The 20803-nt window shown below is 41.5% G+C and overlaps 1 protein-coding gene across 1 annotated transcript in view; it reads left to right on the forward strand.

Moving 5' to 3' along the window:
* BEND4 (BEN domain containing 4) overlaps positions 1–20803 on the forward strand; it is a 34877-nt gene that overhangs the window by 345 nt on the left and 13729 nt on the right. The window contains exons 2-3 of the mRNA XM_004384642.1: positions 1–177; positions 8555–9121. The exon at positions 1–177 is cut by the window's left edge and continues 38 nt beyond it. Coding sequence (XP_004384699.1) covers positions 1–177; positions 8555–9121 — 744 coding nt within the window. The remainder of the gene's footprint in view (positions 178–8554; positions 9122–20803) is intronic.

Here is a 20803-nt window from a genome sequence, read left to right on the forward strand (position 1 = left end):
CCTGCACGCCCGCCGCGTCCCAGGGCCACCTGAGGACTCCGGCGCCGCCGCCCGCTTCCCCCGCTGCCACCTCGTCGTCCTCCTTCGCTGCCGTGGTCAGGTACGGCCCGGGCCCGGTGGCGGCCGCGGGCAGCAGCAGCGCGAGCAGCGACGGCGGCAGCCTGGAGCTCAGTGCAGGTAACAACTCTTGGACGCAACTTTCCTTCCCGCCACGGCCGGGAGGAGGCGGGGAGGGGACCCGGGAAGGAGAGGCTGGGGACTGGGGACTCCCTCCCTCGCCCCTGCTCCTGTGGGTGGGACGCGAGGAGGGTAAGGGGGGCGCGCACACCTGGCAGAGAGTCGGGCCGTCGGAGCGCACCCCGGAAACCTCCCTCTGCGCCCCACGCGCGGGCAGCAACTTCTGGAGGACTCTCCGGCGCCGCGGCTGCCGCGTCCCGGGCTGCCGACGGCGCTCTCCTCCGAACAGGTGGCTCCGCGGCTCGCATCCGGCGCCCAGGAAGCGCGGCCGTGGAGGGTCAGAGGCGGGAATGGCTCAAACGGGGGCCCGGGAGGCAGCCTTGGCACCGAGGCCGCGGGCCTGGGTGGGAGGGGGACGCCCTAGGGTGACAGCCGCAGCCGCTCCGGGAGAAGCTGGGGCTGCTCTGGTGGCTCTGCCGGGACGTGCTCCCTTTACTCTCCATTGCTTTACTTTTTCTCCTTCCACTTTTCCCCTTTTCTCTTACACCTTTTTCCTCTCTCCTCCGTTTGTTTTCTCTGTCTTTTTACTTCTTTGCCTTCTGGTCCACTTTTTCTCCACCTCGTTGATGGGTTCGCATTTCTGCTGGTCCATCCAGCTCGCTCTCTGCTTTCTGTGTTTCTCTTTCCTTTTTCTGTGATCTTGTGTGTTTCTCATGCGTGCTCTGTTTTTTTCTTAATCAGTTTGTCTCTGTGTTCCTATTTCACCACCCACCCCATAGTCCTAACCCGTGGGCGTAAAACACCCGGCTCCTCTGCACCAGTCATAGTAATGGAGCTGGCACTCCTGCTGCGCACTTGGGAGCTGAGGGGCATGTCCCCCTCCCCTCAGTCCGGAGAGTCCCCGGCGCTGCAGACCCTGCCACTCCTCCTCCCCCCTTTGCGATGCTGACTGCCGCGCTGCGTGGTCCTGCCCTTCCGGGAGCATCTCGAACCTACCCTGCAGAAATGCCTCGTGGGGATCAGTAACCCCTGGGTCGAAGACTCCTCTCCTTTCCCTGGAGCCTGCCGGCGGCCCACTGAGGAAAGCCAGCTCTCCTGCTAGGCTGCTGGAAGGAGATGCGCTGGTGGCAAGGCCACAGCCTGGGGTCTGCGCCCCAGGACACTCCGCACCCTGGAGAGACACGTTTATCTCGCTCATCAGAATGAAAAGTTCCTGCTCAGGCCTTGTGTGGCACTTTGGAGCCCCCCAAATTCTGCGCATCGGTGAATCCAAGGCCCTTTTTCCCTAATGAAAGTATAAGAGCATTGTCTCTAAATGAGTTACAGACGCCTAAGCTAATGTTCTGTTGTTTGTCAATATTTTGACGCATGAAGGATTGGTTTTGAGAAAGAAAATCTAATTACAGGTTATAGTGAAGACTTGTTCTGTCACATCCCTCACTGGCTTGGAGACGTTTGACAGCTTTGAGTGGGGTTCTTATGTGGGCCGCCTTGTTTGTGGGGTTTTCTTCAGTTGCTCTTGGCCCAGTATTCTATTGTGTTTTTATATTCATTGTTAGGCTACTCACCTACTTCCAATTTCCTCTTTATTTTTGTTCTGTTCTTCCCCCCTTCTTAATGAGGTTTGCATTCTCTCTAGGTTTGGGGTTTTATTTCCTATGTACTTGTTCATGCCCATGTTTATTCCCCAGCTCTGGTTTATGTTTATTTTTTATCTTTCAGCAGTTAGGGCTCTTCTCCTATTTTCTATATTTTGCTAACCCTTTTTTGGTAACCTCAGTTCCATCATGCTCATTAGTTGTTTTTTTGTTTTCCCTTCCTGTCTGTATTTGCTCGGATCAGTCTTTGATCTCTTAAGATGCTTTCCTTTCATCTTACTGTTTTTTTCCATCTTTGCTGACTGCCTTTCAATCCTTTACTTTCCCTTTATACACTATATATCTGCCTCCCCCCCATTTCCATTTTTATTCATAGTTTTAAGGTTTTTTTTCCTTGCTATTTTTCCTTTATTGTTTCTTTTCTGCACTGATCTCTTCCTATCCATTTCATGGCCCCTCCTGCTCTACCAGTTTCTCTCTTATTGCTGTCTTTCATTCATACGGAGTTTTTTCCCTTCTCACCTTGTTTTAAATGTTCTCTTTTGGTGTTTCTTGCAATGTCCTGTGTGGATTGTCTCTGTTCCCGGGTAGAAACCACAAATACACTAATCCTAAAGGAGTGAAAAGGAGCTTTGTTGGTGCCCTTCAAACTTCCCTGATTTTCTTTTTATTCCCAAGGCTGTTGCTGCTTCTTTTTTAAAGAGAGGTCATAGAGGGGCAAGCTTGATAGCATCAAGAGCAGGAAGACGTGCTTATTGGAAAGATTAAAATTGGATGGTAGGTTTCTTCCATGCAGTGAGGAAAATAGTCTGGGAGCAGAAAAAAAGACCACAATATGTACTAGAAATCACAAATTGTGATCATAATATTGATCACTGATGGACAAAGCCATCTCTTAATAAGCATAGCGATAAAGTAGCCATCAGAGGGACAGTCCCCTGAAGAGCTGATTGGTTCCTTGAGGAGCTCGTGGTTCCACTTTGAACCAATGAGCACGGGTGCACGGACAGAGGGCCACTTTAGCATCCTGGATGATGGTGGTGTTGTGTTGGAGGTGATTTGCCAGTTACACCCTCACAAACTGTTTTTGCAATTTATCAGGCCATCTAGTAAACTGAAAATAGTTCAAACATCAGTGTAATGAAATGAGTCAAGGATATAAGAAGAGACATAACTGAGTGGCCAGAGTAAATGCAGTGAAACGATGGAAGGGGTTGAAGTGAATCTTATTTGCAATTAAGGGCCATAAACCATTGAGTACAGAAACATGTGATTAAAAATAGATTTTTCAACATTCTTATGAATCCCATGAAGAGTATAATTTTCTTTAAAAGGGGTAATATACCATTGTTTTAAAAGCATATTTTTCCTCTGTGGGAGGCTTAGAGTTAAAACCCACGTAGATCTTGATATGCTGCCTAAATTTGGCATCAGGAAATGGGAAATTGCATCTTTAAGCAGAGTACAATCAAAAATGAATTACAATAAATCCTATATAATTGCATAGGTCATTCTCTTTAATGAGATTTTATTAACCTGACTGTCAAGCTTTTGAGTCAGGCAGATATTTTATCTTCTTCAACTGATAAAAGTGTCAGCTATAAACCACCATATAAATATTCATAAATCTACACATCTGTGGCAGCCTATCAGCATCATTCTTTTGGACATTAAAAGCATTCTAATTACTTTCTGTCTAGCAGAGCTGAAATGCTGCCTGTTATAGTATGTGCTTGGCAGGCATGATTGCTTTTGTTTGCCATCACAAATAGCAGCATCCTATTTTATATACCGATGGTCCAGAAAATATTCAGGGATTGACTGAGCAGGATGAATATTAGGAAGCACCATCTGGTTTTGATAGCACCGAGTATATTAACTCATCTGTTAATTTTTGACACATCATTGATTTATTTATTTAGAAAAATTGCATCCTGTTTTGCTGTGTTGATGTTTGCCATTATGAAAAAAAACTGGATGGCATTTTTTAAAAAGACATAGTTCATTGATTTAAGACAAGGGTAATGATTCTAAAGATGCTTTCATTCTTTAACTTCTATTTTCTATGCCATGAAGTCCTCTCTTAAAAAGAAGTTAAATTCATGTTTTAAGGAAATCATCTATTTTGAACTAGTCGGAAATTCTTTTGGTAGATATAATATATGGATCCACGATAGCAGGTCACTAAAACAACTCTCCTTCTGCATTTTTAATATTAATATATTTCACCCTCCGGTGGACTGAAATCAAAAGGTTACCACTAATCTCAACTACTGTGATCTCCTTCATGGAAACAATACTCTTGGGGATATGCTGTGATGGGCAAATTCCATTCAAGGCTTTACGTACAAAGAAGGACGTTAAAGTAGGGAGCCTGTGTTTGATTGCAGAGTCCGCATCCCTCTTTTTAGTCACTTATCAGATATAGGATGGATTAAACAACTTACATTCAGAAGAATTTCTAGAAATGAATTTTTCAATTAAAAAAATTGTCATGGCTTCAGATTTTGGAATCAGGCTAGGCACAATGTACAGCATGGTATTGTCTCCCAACACACAGTAAAGCAAAATAAATTAGAAGTGGTCAGTTTGGTTGTGATTTATTATCATTTTATGGCATTTAATCTTATGGAAGTTAAGGATAAAGCAGATGAGTTTTAAAGCCCGCTTGTAAACTGTCGACTTTGCCTTTCCCTGCCCTCACTAGAGTGGAGCATTCTGTGACTAGGGGGGAAAAAAAAGTTAAAGAAATCAAAATACAGGTTCACACTTTGCTCAATTAAGAAACATGGATCAGTGGCCTTTCAGTTGTATTCATATGAAAACAGAAGTTTTCTCCATTTCTTAGTGATAATGGACATTGCACAGTACTTGCATTACTAATTATATCTGTCTGGAAAGCTGAAGTATTATTGCTGGCTGCAATATGTATTAAGTGGAAAGATTTGCTGTTTTCCACCAAGAGTAATAGGAATGTTTTTCATCACATTCTTCAGTGTATTGATGTTAAAACACCATTCAAATATTTCAAGATATTGTAAAGAGGATAAATTCAACTTTAAGCGTTACAATTACTATTTTTGCATATATCAGTTCTGAGAACAAATTCAGAATGAAGCATTTTTAAACTGCAGGCAAAAACTTACCATTGCACCTATTCTCTGATATTCTTACTACACTTTAATACATTATATTCATAATGTAGTATGTTACATAACGATTTTTTCTCAGCATATTACGTGTTTATCCTTCAATTAAGAAAACAAATCATGCTTGTCCCTAAGTCAGATTTGTTTTTCCCTTAAAATCTACACCCTAATGTGATTTATCAATGTGATTAAAAATCCTGAGTGTTCTTTAGGACATTGAACAAATATATTCGAGTAGTTCTTTCTAAGCAATTCAATTTTAGCCTTTCCCTTCATATTTTGTCCCTTTTCATTAAAGTTATGTTAAAGGTATATCTGCTGTAAATCAATTGGGACTATGCTGATTAAAATGCAAACAGTAAATACAGCTTCAGATTTAGAATGGGATTATAGGATTAAAATGAAGGAAAACTGCTTTTGTGCTAGAATTGAAAATTCCCAATCAATATCATCCTTTGATTTCACTAATAAAAGAACAAAAACCAGGAAGTAAAGAAATGAGAGTGCACCCTCCTAAACCTCACCACTTGTAAGGTTCAGCTGCTTTGCTTCTTGTTTATTTGGTTTGGGACATTATAAAGAAATGACACCCGAATATTTAGGGTCTTCTCCCTTGTAATTTTAATTTAATAATGAGTTCAGTTCTTCCCTTCCACCTGGTTGGGGTGGGGGGATGCACATCAATTCCAGTCTTAGGTGTGTAAAAGATTCTGCACACATCCACACCCTTTTTTCTCCCTTTTCCACAAGCAGACTTTATCTTGGCTGCTTCTTCAGCCGAGTTTCGTGCCCATCAGTCATGGGGGTTTCTAGCCTGAAACTATACCTGCATCTTGTTTTTTCTTCAGTACTCAAAATAATTGTATGAAAAACTGGCCCTCCCCTAATATTTATGGAACTCTGGACAAAAGTACAAATGCAGGCCCGTGTACCATATATCTAAATAATTAAAATATACAATCAAGCTAACTGGTAAATCAGATCTGTTCTATTCACCTACCCTGACAAATACACCTTCATGATGACCTGGAAGGCCAGGTTTGACTTTGGGATTTTTAGACTGTTCAGAAGGAGAAGGAGAAAGCCAGCCCATTACCTTCTCTTCTTACCCCTGGCTTTATCCTCCACTAGTGTTGTTAGCTGTCACCAAGTCGGCCCCCAACTCTTGGCGACCCTATTCACCACAATTACATGGTTGTGATCCATATAGTTTTCGCTGGTCGATTTTTTAGAATTAGATCACCAGGCCGTTCTTCCTAGGCTGTCTTAATCTGGAAACTCTGCTGAAACCTGTTCAGCATCATCGCAACATGCAAGCCTCCACTGACAGATGGGTGGTAGCTGCGCTTGAAGTGCATTGGCCGGGAATCCAACCCAGGTCTTCTGCATGGAAGGCAAGAATTCTACCACTGAACTACCATTGCCCCCATCCTGCACTAGGAGACTTAACATACACACGTATGGACTGCGCAGCCTAGAATTCCAGGCTCTGCCACCGTTATCTGTTTTTGGACATTATGAAGAAATGACACCCAGATACCTGGGTAGAGACCAGTACAGCCATGGAAGCAGTTTGAGTAGGGAATTCCTGGTTCTTGGGTACCTTGCCATGGGGAGGGGGTGGCCTAAGGGCAGTACTGCTCCTAAGAGTGAGAAAATGCTATCCCAAGGAGAAAATATTCACATGGACTCTCAGCTTGCCTAGGGTAGTCTTACCATCCCAGCCAATTAAATCCAGAAATGCTATAAACAGATTCTCTATGGATTTACAAGAGTCCACTCATGCATTCAGTATTTCTTGAGGCACTGCACTGGCACTCAGACGCCAGTCAGTGGTCACTGGCCTCATGAAACATATAGCCTATGATCATCGTCTCCTGAAAGGAAGACAACTGGTCTCTGTGCTCTGACCTGTGATTTTTTTAGAGAGATTGAGGAACGGTAGCATTTTCTAGGTTTGGGGATGTGAGAAGTGCTTACTGTGTACCAGGCTCTGTGCTAAGGGCTTTCTGTATATATCCTCATAGAATAGTTGAAAAGGGGGGAATTGGAGTCCCCAGTCCTTTAGTTACATCATGAAAGAACAGTAAGAAAAAAACACAATGGAGCATTGAGTATTGCAGGGAGGTTTCCTGAAGTGTGGTTTCATTGGTCATATGTTCAGGATTTTCTAGAGGATTCTTGTTGCAGCTGTTCTGGCCCGTTGTCCCCATAGAAGCCCTTAAGCATCTCACCATTCTTTATTATAAAAGTTTTTTTTTTTTTCAGAAAAAAATACAACTAGTCAAAATTTTCAGAGGGAACAGGTAGCTAGTTACCTTTCTATCATGAATAAATAGTTGTTGGTATCTAAAATCTAGAATATTTTACTTGTTGCCATTATTCTGGGTAGAGGAGAGAGGAAATGAGAGGCATCTTCACAATGCTATGCAAACCATGAAAAGCAGCCCCTCTCTGTATTTACAGTAGTTTATTTTGGATCGAAGGAGCCCTGCTGGTGCAACGGTGAAGCTTGGCTGTTAACCGAAAGGTTGGCAGTTCGAACTCACCCAGCAGCTCTGCCGGAGAAAGACCTGGCCATCTGCTCCCTTAAAGATTACAGTCAAAAAAAACCCTGTGGGGCAGTTCTCCTCTGTCACGTGGGGTTGCTGTGAGTCGGAATCGACTCAGCAGCATCCAACAACAACAATAGTTCTGTGTCATGGACAGGAAAGAAGAGAATCTACCTTGTGACATTTACTTATGGGTGAGTTTTCAAGACCCTTAAACTGACAAAGTTAATTCCCATGGGCACTTTTATGGTTTCTTTTTTCTTTTTGTTTTTGCAGTAAATTGATGGCTTTCTGTTTTCTTTTTATTTTTACTGATTGACAGTTAATATGCTTTAGAATTTATGTATGTGGACTAACTTTGGTACCCACGCCACATATCTTTTTAGGATATTTGGCAATCTAATGTTACCGATCTAGGTCAGCCTAAACATTGGCCTTGACAAGAAATCCAAGTTAGCAGATAAGTTAAAAGTCAAATGGAATAATGGAACATAGATGTTGAATGACACATACAATTTTGCTCTGAGGCTATCTTTTGACTTAAAGGGCCACCGTTACTTTTACCTTAGATGTCTGGTGAGCTCCTCAGAAAGGCTTCTCTCTCTTCTCCAGTTTGCATCTGGGAGCAACATACTCGGCAGGGATTCTATCAGCTGATTAATAGCAAGGGCGTGAGGGCACTCCAGAAATAGAAGTAATGATTGCTTTATGTCCTCCTATCAATGAGGAATTGAGGCTGCAGTAGCTGGTTCAGTTCATTAGAATAAGGATATTCATGAAGCCAAAGGTGTGAGTGCAGACCTGTGCAGGCCAGTTAATGCTACAGCAAGAGAAGTTGCAGTCTAGCCATTTCCAGAGTGAGGGAGTAGGGGTGACTCATCAGGCACCCCATCAATTGCAGAACAACAGGATTTTATGTTTCTTAATGATGGTCCATTCACTGTGTCACATTGGTTTACCATAGAGTGGAAATGCGTATTTTAGCATTCCCAACTGTTAACCTCAGAATGACTGAGGATCTTACTTATTCCCTAGTTTTTGGCTGTCGTTCTCTGATGTGTCTTTTCATTTGTTTCAGAAAGTCGTATGATCCTCGATGCCTTTGCCCAGCAGTGCAGTCGAGTTCTTAGCCTCTTAAATTGTGGAGGAAAACTCCTGGACTCCAGCCATTCGCAATCCATGATTTCTTGCGTAAAGCAGGAAAGCTCGAGTTATAATGAGAAACAGGAGCAGTGCCACATTGGGAAAGGAGTCCACAGTCAGACCTCAGACAATGTAGACGTAGAGATGCAATATATGCACAGGAAACAACAAACTTCTGCTTTTTTGAGGGTGTTCACTGACTCCCTACAAAATTACCTGCTCTCGGGGAGCTTTCCGACTCCGAACACCTCATCAGTCAGTGAGTATGGCCACCTGGCTGACGTGGATCCTCTGTCAACCTCCCCCGTGCATACGCTAGGCGGCTGGACCTCCCCAGCAACGTCTGAATCCCACGGTCACCCGTCCTCTTCTACACTGCCGGAGGAGGAGGAGGAGGAGGAAGAGGAAGGCTACTGTCCTCGATGCCAAGAGCTGGAGCAGGAGGTTATTTCACTGCAACAAGAAAATGAAGAGCTCAGAAGGAAATTAGAGAGTATCCCAGGTATCTGGCCATATTACTTATAAGCCAGCTACAACTCTTCTTCTTTACAGTTGTCTCATATGTGTGAATGTATGAGGTTTTTTCTTTCTTTTTTTTGACAGCAATGTAGAAAAGTTGGGAAAACAGGCATATATGAGGGGCCCTTAGCCTACCCAGTGCCGACTGGGGAAATTTCAGGATGAGCCACTAGCTTTGCCCTGTCTTCAAGCTACAGTGTTCTTGAGCATAGGCCTGAAGACCATAAAAAAACCCAGTTGCCATGGAGTCAGTTCCAACTCAGGGTGACCCCATGTGTGTCAGAGTAGAACTGTGCTCCATAGGGTTTTCAATGGCTGATTTTTCAGAACTAGATTGCCAGGCCTTTCCTCGAAGGCACCTTTGAGTGGACTCAAACCACCAACCTTTCGGTTAGCAGGTAAGCGTGTTGACTGTTTGCACCACCTGAAGACTCCCTGAAGACCACAGTCTTATTAAAAGATGTCTCTATCAATATAAAAGTAGTTCTTAGATGTGCAGTGAGATTGAAATAAGCCAAGTGCATAAACCTAAGTTTCTTTCCCCAAACTGTCCTGTTCCTTCAAAATGGCTTTTGTGTTTTAAAGACTTGACTGTGTGCATTTTATTTGTTCGTCATGATAGAAATTAAAACGAAATGATAGTTTCAGAGACAGGACTGGTAGTACTGAACAAATGGTATCTTCTATTCCATTAGTTTCCCCCACTTTGCTTGTTAAGTTTCAACAGGCATGGCCTCTTTTTAGCATGCAGACTGCTCCCTAAAGTTCATAAGAAACTATAAACTAAAACAAACAGATCAAAGGCAGACCAGTAATTTAGCTGTCCCAAAACTGTTTGTGTCTCTGGCTAACCATGAGGCATTTCCTGCCTGTTAGAGACACTAAATTTATAGAGTAGTAGAGACATCTTTAAGGAGCCCTGGTGGCACAGTGGTTAAGAGCTTGGCTGCTAACTGAAAGGTCAGAAGTTCCAAACAACCAATAGCTCTATCGGGAGAAAGATGTGACAGTCTGCTTCCATAAAGATTACAGCCTTGGAAACCCTATGGGGCAGCAGCTCTACTCGGTCCTACAGGGTCGGTATGAGTCAGAATCGACTTGATGGGTTTGAGTTTTTTGTTTGTTTAAAGACATGGTGTTTTCCCAAGCCAGTCACTATCTTCAGGGGAAGAACTGTGTGGAACTAGGTGGAATGCAGTGGAACCAGAGTGCTACTGGTTTTCTCATGTCAGATCCCCATCTTTGGGTTTTACAAGTATAGCTCTCCAAATTGTGGTTGATTCACTGTGTGCTGTGGGTTTTACCGCAAAGATATATTTTCCATTGTTACCCCCACTCCTCTTCTTTCATAAGTGAAGAAAAATACTGTCCTGAAGATCAACTTGCTGCCTAGATGCTTACATCAACCATTTGGCACTACAACCAAAGGAGCCCAGCTTCTGAAGTGCTTATCAGCACTCCTTGATCTCATCTGTGGTTAAGAGTTTCAGAGTGTGAGGACAGGTGACACAAATGTCCAGAATTATTATTGTCTGATTCCTAATTCTAGGAGGGATCAGTCCCTGGAGAAGGACATCATCCTTGGTAAAGTAGAGGGTCAGCAAAAAAGAGGAAGACACTCAACAAGATGGACTGACACAGTGGCTGCAACAATGGGCTCAAGCATAGCAACAGTTGTGGGGATGGCGCAGGACGGCAGTGTTTCGTTCTGTTGTACATAGGGTTGCTATGAGTCATAACCAACTCGATGGCACCTAATAATAACATCAAAGATTCCTAATTGTAAGTTTGACAAGCTGTCTATTCTTGGTATGTCCCAAGCAAATTTGGGGTTCAGGTTACCTCCCATTATTTAAACCGGTGCCCATGAAATGTCAGTGTCAGCAATAACTCAGTGCAAGCCTACCAGTAATCGTTGTCCATCCATACTTCCCAGAAAGACAGAAAGACGCAGTTTCTTGAGCCCTCTTGATGGTCAGGTGTTAAATGACACTGGAATGTCATTGGTTAGAATTAGGCTAGTGGTCATGACTGTTACATTAAAAACATTCCAGCCCTGTTGACAATTCCCTCCATGAACCAATAGCTTTTTCACGCGGAGAACCATGATTGCTTTAAATAAATAATCAATACTAAAACCCAGCAATATAGGTGAAAAGTCAGATTGTCGATTATAAATAGAAAAAAGTAGTGTAAAATGAAGAACTCATTCCCTAGGGACACCTTAGTTTCAGGAATCAGGTTGAAAGTGTCACTTGCTGGCAAAAACTTGACTCAGAGGGAGACATGACCGTCCTCTTGCCTTCACCTCTCAACCCCCATCTCTGGCTAAACAAATCAGACTGTGGTTGACCATGAACCAATCCACTTCTCACTCTATTGACTATGCATTTTTTGGAGGAAATTTGTTATGTTCAGACACCCATTTGAAGCAAAATGCAGTTAGTAATACTCAGGTTTTACATGTAACAGAGTATTTTGTCAAGCAGGAGCTCTCCTATATAATTTGGGATCAGTTTTCCCTAAGCAGTGTCATTGCTTCCTAGTGGTCCCAGCAGGCTCCTAGAGGTCAATACATCTCCATGGAAGAATCTGGCGCTTTCCTCTAGTAGAAGCCCTTTATGTTGTGGGATCACTTTTTTACAGGAAGCAAGATGAGTGGGTACAATGGGGAAAGTAGCACTCAGCAGTTAGCCAGGAAAATAAGGATAACGAGATGGGGACACCTGTCACAGGTCTGAGCCTAGACAGTGCTCCTTGGTCACGGTGCTGCCTCTCTAGAGCAGCGCTGTTGAGCAGCTCTGAGGTTCCTATTTCTTTTTTTTTTTTTTTAAGTAAAGCTTTCATACGTGGGAGCAGTTCTTGAAGAAAGAGTTAAAAAGAAATGAGCCTATTAGCCTACAGAAAAAAAATGCCTTCACTTGGACAGCAATAAAGAGGGGAGAGGAAGGTATTAGATCTTACCAGAAAGAAAGGGATAGGAGAGAGGTATTATTTCTGGAACCACCTGGAAAGACCTGCATTATTGTATTATGAAAGACCAGTGAGATATTCAACAGACTTATTGATCATGAACCACATGCAAGGCAAAGGGCTCTGGAAAGTATTCTTTAACTTAGCTTGCAGATATAGGCAATTAAATATTTTATCCCAAGGAAATGGCATCAGCACAATGTCTTTTGTATTAGATTATCACACTAGAAATTAGAAAGTCTGGTAAAAAGCTTAAAAATTGTGAAAATAGATAAAAATAAAAAGCCACAAAAGGGAAAAAATATTGGTTCAGGAATACTGAAGATGGAGAGATTATTAAAAGAAGGAACATGGTGGGTGGAACTTCTCAATGGAGAGTGTCCAGTTGGAGTAGTCACATTTATTTCAAAACCTTACAGTCAACACTAAGAGAACTCAGAAGGGAGGAGGAATATAAAATACCATATTTCATCAAATCTGGGTGGCCATTGACTGTTAAGACATCAATACTGGATGTTCCACAATGCAAACTATAATTGCACATTTTAATCATCTTGAACACAAAGTTCAGAGATTTTAAAATGTGCAAAAAATGTGAGTCTGTGGAGTCATAAAATAGGTTAATAAAAAGTCATTCCAAAAGTAAAATAATTATGTCATATTAAAAGTACCTTGAAATTTTCTAAGTGCCAAATATAGGGAAGAGACGTTTTTTTTAGGTGCTGTGGAGTCGATTCCGACTTGTACCAGCCGTATATACAACAGAACGAAACACTGCCCGGTCTTGCACCACGCTTACATTCCTTTTTATGTTTGAGCCCATTGTTGCATCTACTGTGTCAATCCATTTTGTCGAGAGTCTTCCTCCTTTTCGCTGACCCTTATCGTTTATTATCTTAGGGCTTTCTACTTTCTAAAAAGTGCTTTTATGATTATCTCAATTTATCCTTATAATCCATGGGACCTTGACAAATTAATATCATACCCATTTTACAGATTAGGAGGTTGAGACCTGGACAGGAGAGGTCAGAGGCAGATCTAGGATTATAATCCAAGTCTCTGACTCCAGACCCGGTCATGTTACTCCCTCCACCTCCTTGAATTATGCAGTTCTGATCCTGTCAGTCCACAGTTGTCCTTTTCTAAGTAGGAAGATTTTTTTTAAAGATAAAACTATAATGTTTTTAGATAACAGGAATTTGGCAAGAACAAAAAGCCCTTAGGGTAGATGCAGTGCAGACGTGAGCTAGAGGCCTCCAGCTCAGTCTCTCACTGACCCCCAAACTCGCATATGCCCAGAAGTACTGGTAGAAAAGTACTCAGGTAGGCTTCTGATCTTTAGCAATGTATTGATAGTATTTGAAATGGAGGCTCTGAGGAGACTGAAGAGAACTAATATATTCTGAGATTTAAAAAATTAGAGCAGATGATAGGAACAGAGAGGTATAAAGAATTGAGCTTCTTAGAATTTAGAAAAGGAGCCTCTGGTGGTGCAATGGCTAAGCGCCTGGCTACTAACTGAAAGGCCGTTGGTTCGAACCCACCAGCATCTCTGCAGGAGAAAAGACCTAGTGATCTGCTCTGGTAAAAATTACACCTTAGGAAACTCTATGGGGTACTTCTACTCTGCCCTATAGGGTGGCCATGAGCCGGAGTCTACTCGACAGCACACAACACAGCAAAATTTGGTAAAAGTCATCACACCTCTTGGCTATTGCTTTGAGTGACACTGAGAGAGAACAATCTGAGGTAAAGAGAATGGATTTTGGAGTCAAACCTGGGTTTGAATTTACACATTTGCTACTTGCTCCCTGTGATTTTGGTAAATCACTTTACCATTCTGAGCCTCAGTTTTCCCTTTTTAAAGTGAGGTTAAAAATACTTTAGGCATGCATGTTGAAAATAATAAATTCAGTAAACAGTAACTGAGTGCCTACTAGGTCTTCTAGGTTAAAAAAAAAAAAAACCATTGCCATCAAGTTGATTCCGATTCATGCAACTTTTGTGGGTTGATTTTTAAATAAGTATCCCTTAACGTTTATTACTTAATAGTCCTTAAGTTTCCATATGTGAAGGCACAGTGTAGCAAAAAAAGGTAAGAGATTTGCCCAAGATTTCCAATGTACGCTTAAAAAAGAGAGAAAGGCAAACTGCACTGTGATGCATTAATACAGAAAACTTAAGTGGTTTTCTTCTAAGTGGTGTTATTACCTTGTAAACAGGTCACTGTTCAATTTGTCACCCATTAGGAACCTCAGATACCTCTGTAACTAATCTCTCCCCACAACTACCAATCAGTCTCTGCAACTCTTGGATTTCCACTCTTACGTATCCAGCAATTCAGTCCCCTCGTGTCTCTCTCCACTGCTTTACCCAAGCCCATCTCACAATGTGGGCTATTGCAATAGCTGCTCAGCCCCTCTTCCAGATGCCAGTCTCTCCCCACTGAAAGACTCTAAGGACTTTACATAGTCTATGGAGTAAAGTCCAGCATCTTCAGTATGGCACATAAGGTCCTTCACTACCTGAATCTTTTCCTGTCCGTTTTTGGAGACTTGTGCCTCCTACCATGTGCCAAGTGTCCAACCCCACTGGACAATTTTGGTTCCCAAAATCTATCATAAATTTTCATTCCTTCTTGAGCAGTCACACACTTTTATGCCTCTGGTTTTTCTTTACTCCTGCTATTTCTTCCAACCTAAGAACGTAATCTAACCTTCTTGAGAAACTCCTATTCATCCTTCAGTACCCAGTTTAGGTGACACTTTTCTTTGTAACAAACGCTTCCCCCCAGTTCCCAGGCAAAATTAACCACTTTCCACAGTGCATCATGCATAACTGTTAGAGCTGTTATCATGGAAAGTTTGCATTTGTTTTGTGCCTGTCTCTCCTGATGTCCTGATGTGAGAGAAATAAACCAGAGAAGGTCCTCGAGGGCAGAGAGTAAGTCAAAGTCATCTTTGTATCCCCAGTTTCTAGCCCATTGTCAACCATGTTGTAACATCTACACATGTTAATTGAACTGAATTAAACGAAGACAGGACATTATCATTACCAAAAGTATAAGCATTGTTATATACATCGTTGTTGTTGTTGTTAGGTGCCGTCGAGTCGGTTCCAACTCATAGAGACACTGTGTACAACAGAACGAAACACTGCTCCGTCCTGCACCATCCTCACAATCGTTATGCTTGAGCCCACTGTTGCAGCCACTGTGTCAGTCCGTCTCGTTGAGGGTCTTCCATTTAAAGCACACCATTTATTTCTAGACGTTTGCAATTCAGGAGCTTACACTACAAAGGCAATGTGCATAGGACACTTAAAGATGATATAAGCACACAGATGGTGTTGGTCATCCCAGGACAGTAAATAATTACAATTTTCCTGTAAAATCGTACGTGGCATATTTTGAAATAAATGTTTTGAGTCTTTCAAAACAACTATGTAGCAGGATAGATTAAGTAATGCCAGAGGAATGAGAAAAGAGCAACTCTGATCAAGATTTTAATGCAGTGAAAATTGGAAACTTTAGAGACCTAAGCTCCGTTAATATGAACAAAAACAAAATTGAAGCAGTTTTCCTTGGAAGAGTCTTATTTAACAGTCACTCAGACAATCAGACAATACAGCAGCCAAGATGGCATAGTCAGCAGAGGCATTTAAATGGCCTCTATAAGGAATTCACTAGACTCCTAGTCTTAAAATAACAAGAGCTTACATTGGCTAGTCTTTATTGGATGCCTTCTGCCTTACAGTGATTAAGCCTCACAATAACTATGCAGTAGGTAGTTATCCCTATTTTACAGATGAGAAAATGGAGGCTCAGAGAGGTTAAGTAACTTGTCCAGGGTCACGTAGTTAATGAGTGCCAGAGAGAGAATCAGTACATTAAAAAAATAATACCCAAGAATTACTTTAAGACTAATTCCTGTGCCTTCTGTCAGTTAACTGTTAAAACACTAGTATCAGCTTAGACTGTCCTATCGACCTTGTCTGTGTGGATTTAACTAATTTAGCCTGCCATGATGAAAGTAAGCCACACAGGCTAGGGGGAGTCTTTATTTTTGAGAACAGCATATTAATCTAGATATCTTAGATACCCAATGGAGTATCGGTAACCTGTTCCTCTCAATTTCTATTTTGTTGACACAAAAGATCTTCCTATTTTCTTTTTTTCCTCTCAGATATTTTCCTCTTTCCAGGATTATCTGGTAGGCATTTAAAATGCTACGACATAGTGGGAAAAAATTACAAATATTACCAGGTATATTTTGGGTTCCTTTGATAGCCTCTCTTCCCTTTAGTAGAAGTTTCTTACAGTTTTGGTTCCTCATTTATTTTCTCATTAAACCTACTAGAGTCTTCTGACTTTTTTCTTCAGAATTGAATCAGTAAATAATGAATGGAACCTGCCCAGTGGGTCTAAGATAGTAGCTTTTCCATCTGTGAGAGTGACTTGTTGCGTAAAATTCATAATTTGCACTCAGAGGCAATTAAATGTGAAGGCCTCTGGGACCTCATAACCTGGCTCCTTTTGGTTGCTGTAAACCCTGACCTCACTCTCTCTTCCCTTGGAGGCCAAAGGAACAATGTGGCTGCCTGGACCACAGAAAACTGCGTGTGAAACCCAGGCTCGTTATTCCCTATCTGTGAGGAGCCTTGTCCTCACTGGAAAATTCCACAGTGTGTCCACAGAACTGTAGGTTAACAGAACAAAGGGGACAGGAGATAGGAGGTTTCCCATGATTCCATTTTCAGTGCCACGTCCATCTCCTGAGTAGGCAGCATTGGTGGTTCGGTGGCAGAATATGAAAGACACATGTTCTCTGCCCGGCCAGTGCACCTCATACACAACCATCATCCGTCACTGGAGGCTTGCATGTTGTTATGATGCTGAAGAGGTTTCAGAGGAGCTTCTAAACGAAGACAAACTAGGAAGAAAGACCTGATCTACTTCCAAAAATCAGCCAGTGAAACCCTATGGATCACACGGGCCGATCTATTGTACATGGGGTCACTATGAGTCAGGGGCTGGCTTAATGGCAGGTAACAACAACAACATATCCCCACTTTAATACACACATCTATCCATTTTGCAGATTGACAGTGGTTTTTTTCCCCCCACAGAAAATACTTCACTTGATTCTACAGCATCCCTGTAGGCTACCAGTCAAGAAAGCCCCCAGTCATGAGTGATGCTCCAAATCTTTAACAGCAGAGGCACACTCTGGCTCTGGGGCTGAAGAAGGGGCCTGGAGGCCTATTGCCTGTCAGCTGTTCATCATAAGGTTCAGGGGTAGGAGGATACTAGGAGAGGGGGCGCTACTCAGAGGGCCCAAGGCCGTGGCTATTTCAATTTGTAACAGCTGAGTAAATAGCCTTCCCCACAGTCTTCTTGGCTTTCAGCCTTGTGCCCAGATGTCAACCTGCAGGACCCACTTACCTTAAAGTCCCCAATAGCCAGTAAATGAACATGAAATTCACTTTTATTCCAATATCTATAATTCAGCTGGCCTTGCTCACAGCTTAGCACTGCTGCCTACAAGTTGGGAGTATAGAGACAGAGAGGCAGCCTCCAATCCCTTCCAGGGGTATATGACCACCATTGAAGATTATATAGCAAAGAAAAGTGTATTCGTTTCCTCGAGCTGCTGTAACAAAGTGCTACAAACTGGGTGGCTTATAAGAAAAGAAAGTTTTTGTCTTACAGTTCTGGAGATTAGAAGTCCGAAATCAGTGTGTCAGCCTGCTGACTCGTGAGAGCTTTGAAGGAAAATCTGTTCCATGCCTCTTTCTTAGCTTCTGGTGATGGTCACAAGATGGCCGCTTTCCTTGGTGTTCCTTGCTTAGTCCCGTTGCCATCAAGTGGATTCCAGCTTGTAGCAATCCTGTAGGACAGAGTAGAACTTCACCATATGGTTTCCAAGGCTGTAAAACCTTATGGGGCAGTTCTACTTTGTCTTACAGGGTCACTATGAGTTGGAATCCACTCGACGGCAACGGGTTTTTAACCTTTAAGCAAGCAGACTGCCACCTCTTTCTCTTACAGAGCTGCTGGTGGGTTCAAACTGCCAGCCTTTCAGTTAGCAGCCGAGCACTTAACCACTGTGCTACCCGGGCTCCTTCCTTGGCTTATAGATCCCTCTAGTCTCTGTCTCCCTCTTAACATGGTCATCTTTCCCCCATGTCACTCTCTGTGTCCCTACTCTTCTTTGATAAAGACACTTCCCAAATTGGATTAGGACCCACCCTACACCAGTATGATTTCCTGTTAACTTAGCAGATAACATCTTTGAGGACCCTATTTCCGAACAAGGTAACATTCAGCAGTATGGGGTTAGGACTTCAACGTATCTTTTGAGAGACACAATTCAATCCATAACAAAAAGGGAGGCAATATTTTTGAAGATACTTTTCAAACTTCTAAATTATTATAAATATAATAGATGCCCATTGTAGAAATTTTTTTACAATGCTGATTTTTTTAAGGATGATAAAGGATAATGGTAATAAAAACTACCCTTAATCCTGCTACTAAAAGATTTTTTTCCAGTTGCCTTCAAGTCATTTCCAACTCATGGCGACCCCATGTGTGTCTGAGTAGAAGTGTGCTCACAAAGAGTTTTCAATGGCTGATTTGTTATCATCGTTCATTATTAACACTTTATTTCTTTCCAATCTCTTTTATTCACATAATTATTTTTAACATGGTTGAGGTCATAGTGAATATTCAGTTTTGTATGGCCTTATAAGCATTTTGTACTTCATTTTAAAAATTCTTCATAAACATCTTTAAAAAAAAAAAAAACAAACCCATTGTCATCGAGTCGATTGCGACTGTGAACTTCTAGTGACTGTAAAATACGGGTAAGGATCAAAAGAAGTCATTTCAAGTCCTAATCAGTCAATGATTATTTACGTATTTTACTAAAACTTCCAAACTAAATCCAGGGTAATACCTCGTGTGTAGCACTTTGCAAAACAGTGAAACCCATGCAGTCACATTTTATTCTAACCACAAACTGTGAAGGACACAGGGCTGCTATTGGGATCTTCACAGCCTGCCCTATGTAGAAGAGACTCAGACATACAAGTTAAATGAGGTCCCAGAGGTCGCTCAGTTAGTGAAAAACCCAGAACTTCAAGGCAGACCTGTCTCCTGTCTCTGCTAGTTTCTCAAGTCTCTGGATTTTCCTATAACTAATGCCCACTGCCCAGACATGCATTCTCACTCACTATAGCATCGGTAAAGTGGCTTAGACCTTTCATAGGCTGAAATTAGGGGGACTTGACAGGTTGTATTAAACTTCGCTGAGCCCTACTTCAAACTGATGTATGCCTTCTTTTGGTTGACTTTTGTGGTTGTTCAGCAAATGCTTCAATTTGAAGAATATATTCAAATGATTATTCAAGAGTGACCCATGACAAGTCTGTAAGACACAGATCTGTAAGTATAGTTATTTAAGGAAATACTTTTTGGCAGGAGGAAAATTTTCTAACCTACTTCTGTTTTCTATCATTCAAATTCTTCAATAGAATGACAGTGTCGTTTTTTATGTGACAACGTGACATCACCTAAAAACCACAAAGCTATGAGCAGAGGAATAAAGATGAGGGCTTTTGTTTGCTATCTTAAAAAGAGAGAGAGAGAAACAAAGTGAAGAAAGCTTAGTGGTGATACTTTAAAATTGGAGCTTAGGTTAAATATTTGTTTTCTTTAATGTGAAAAGCATCTTAAGAAAACACATGGCTAAGACAGATAGCGGCAATAACTCGTATAAATTAGGTTATTAACTAAGCTGCCAAGACTTTGAAAAGCAATTAATGCTACTGAAAGGGCTCTAATATAAATCTTAAGATGTAGGAATTATTTATGCAATGGTGCAAAAAATGTCAGGCTTTATGTTGGGTTAGTATCTGTTCAGTTTTATTGTAATTATTCATTGAGTCTGTAAGACTAAGGTTCAGGGACTCAAACAGATACTTGTACACCAATGTTCATTGCAGCATTATTCACAACAGCCAAAAGATGGAAACAACCCAAATGTCCATCAGCAGATGAATGGATAAACACAATGTGGTAAATCCATACAATGGAGTATTATTCAGCCATAAAGAGAAATGAAGTTCTGATACATGCTACGATGTGGATGAACCTTCAAACTGTTAAGTGAAATAAGCCAGACACAAAAGACAAAACTTGTATGATTTCACTTATATGAAATGTCGAGAATAGGTAAGGTCATAGAGACAGGGTAGATTATAGGTCATCATGGGCTGGGGGAGAAGGAAAACGGGGCGTTATTACTTAATGGGTACAGAGCTTCTATTTAGAGTGTTGAAAAAGTTTTTGAAATAAATAGTGATGATGGTTTTACAATATTGTGAATATAATTAATGTCACTTCACTGTACACTTAAAAATGGTGAAACTGGCAAATGTTATGTTGTATATATTTTAAGGCATCTGCCTTAAATAACCAATAACATTTATAAAAAAAAAACCAACAACATTTGCCAATTTAACTATTTTTCAGTGTTATTGGTTATTAAGGTAGGTGCCTTAAAGTACATATAACAGTTGCCAGTTTAACCATTTTTCAGTGTACAGCTCAGTAACATTAATTACATATATTTTACCACAATAAAAAAAAGTGCATTAGTTAATTAAATACATGATAGCCAAATCTGAA

This window comes from Trichechus manatus, unplaced genomic scaffold (assembly GCF_000243295.1).
Source record: "Trichechus manatus latirostris isolate Lorelei unplaced genomic scaffold, TriManLat1.0 scaffold00126, whole genome shotgun sequence".
In the NCBI taxonomy this organism is placed as follows: domain Eukaryota; kingdom Metazoa; phylum Chordata; class Mammalia; order Sirenia; family Trichechidae; genus Trichechus; species Trichechus manatus.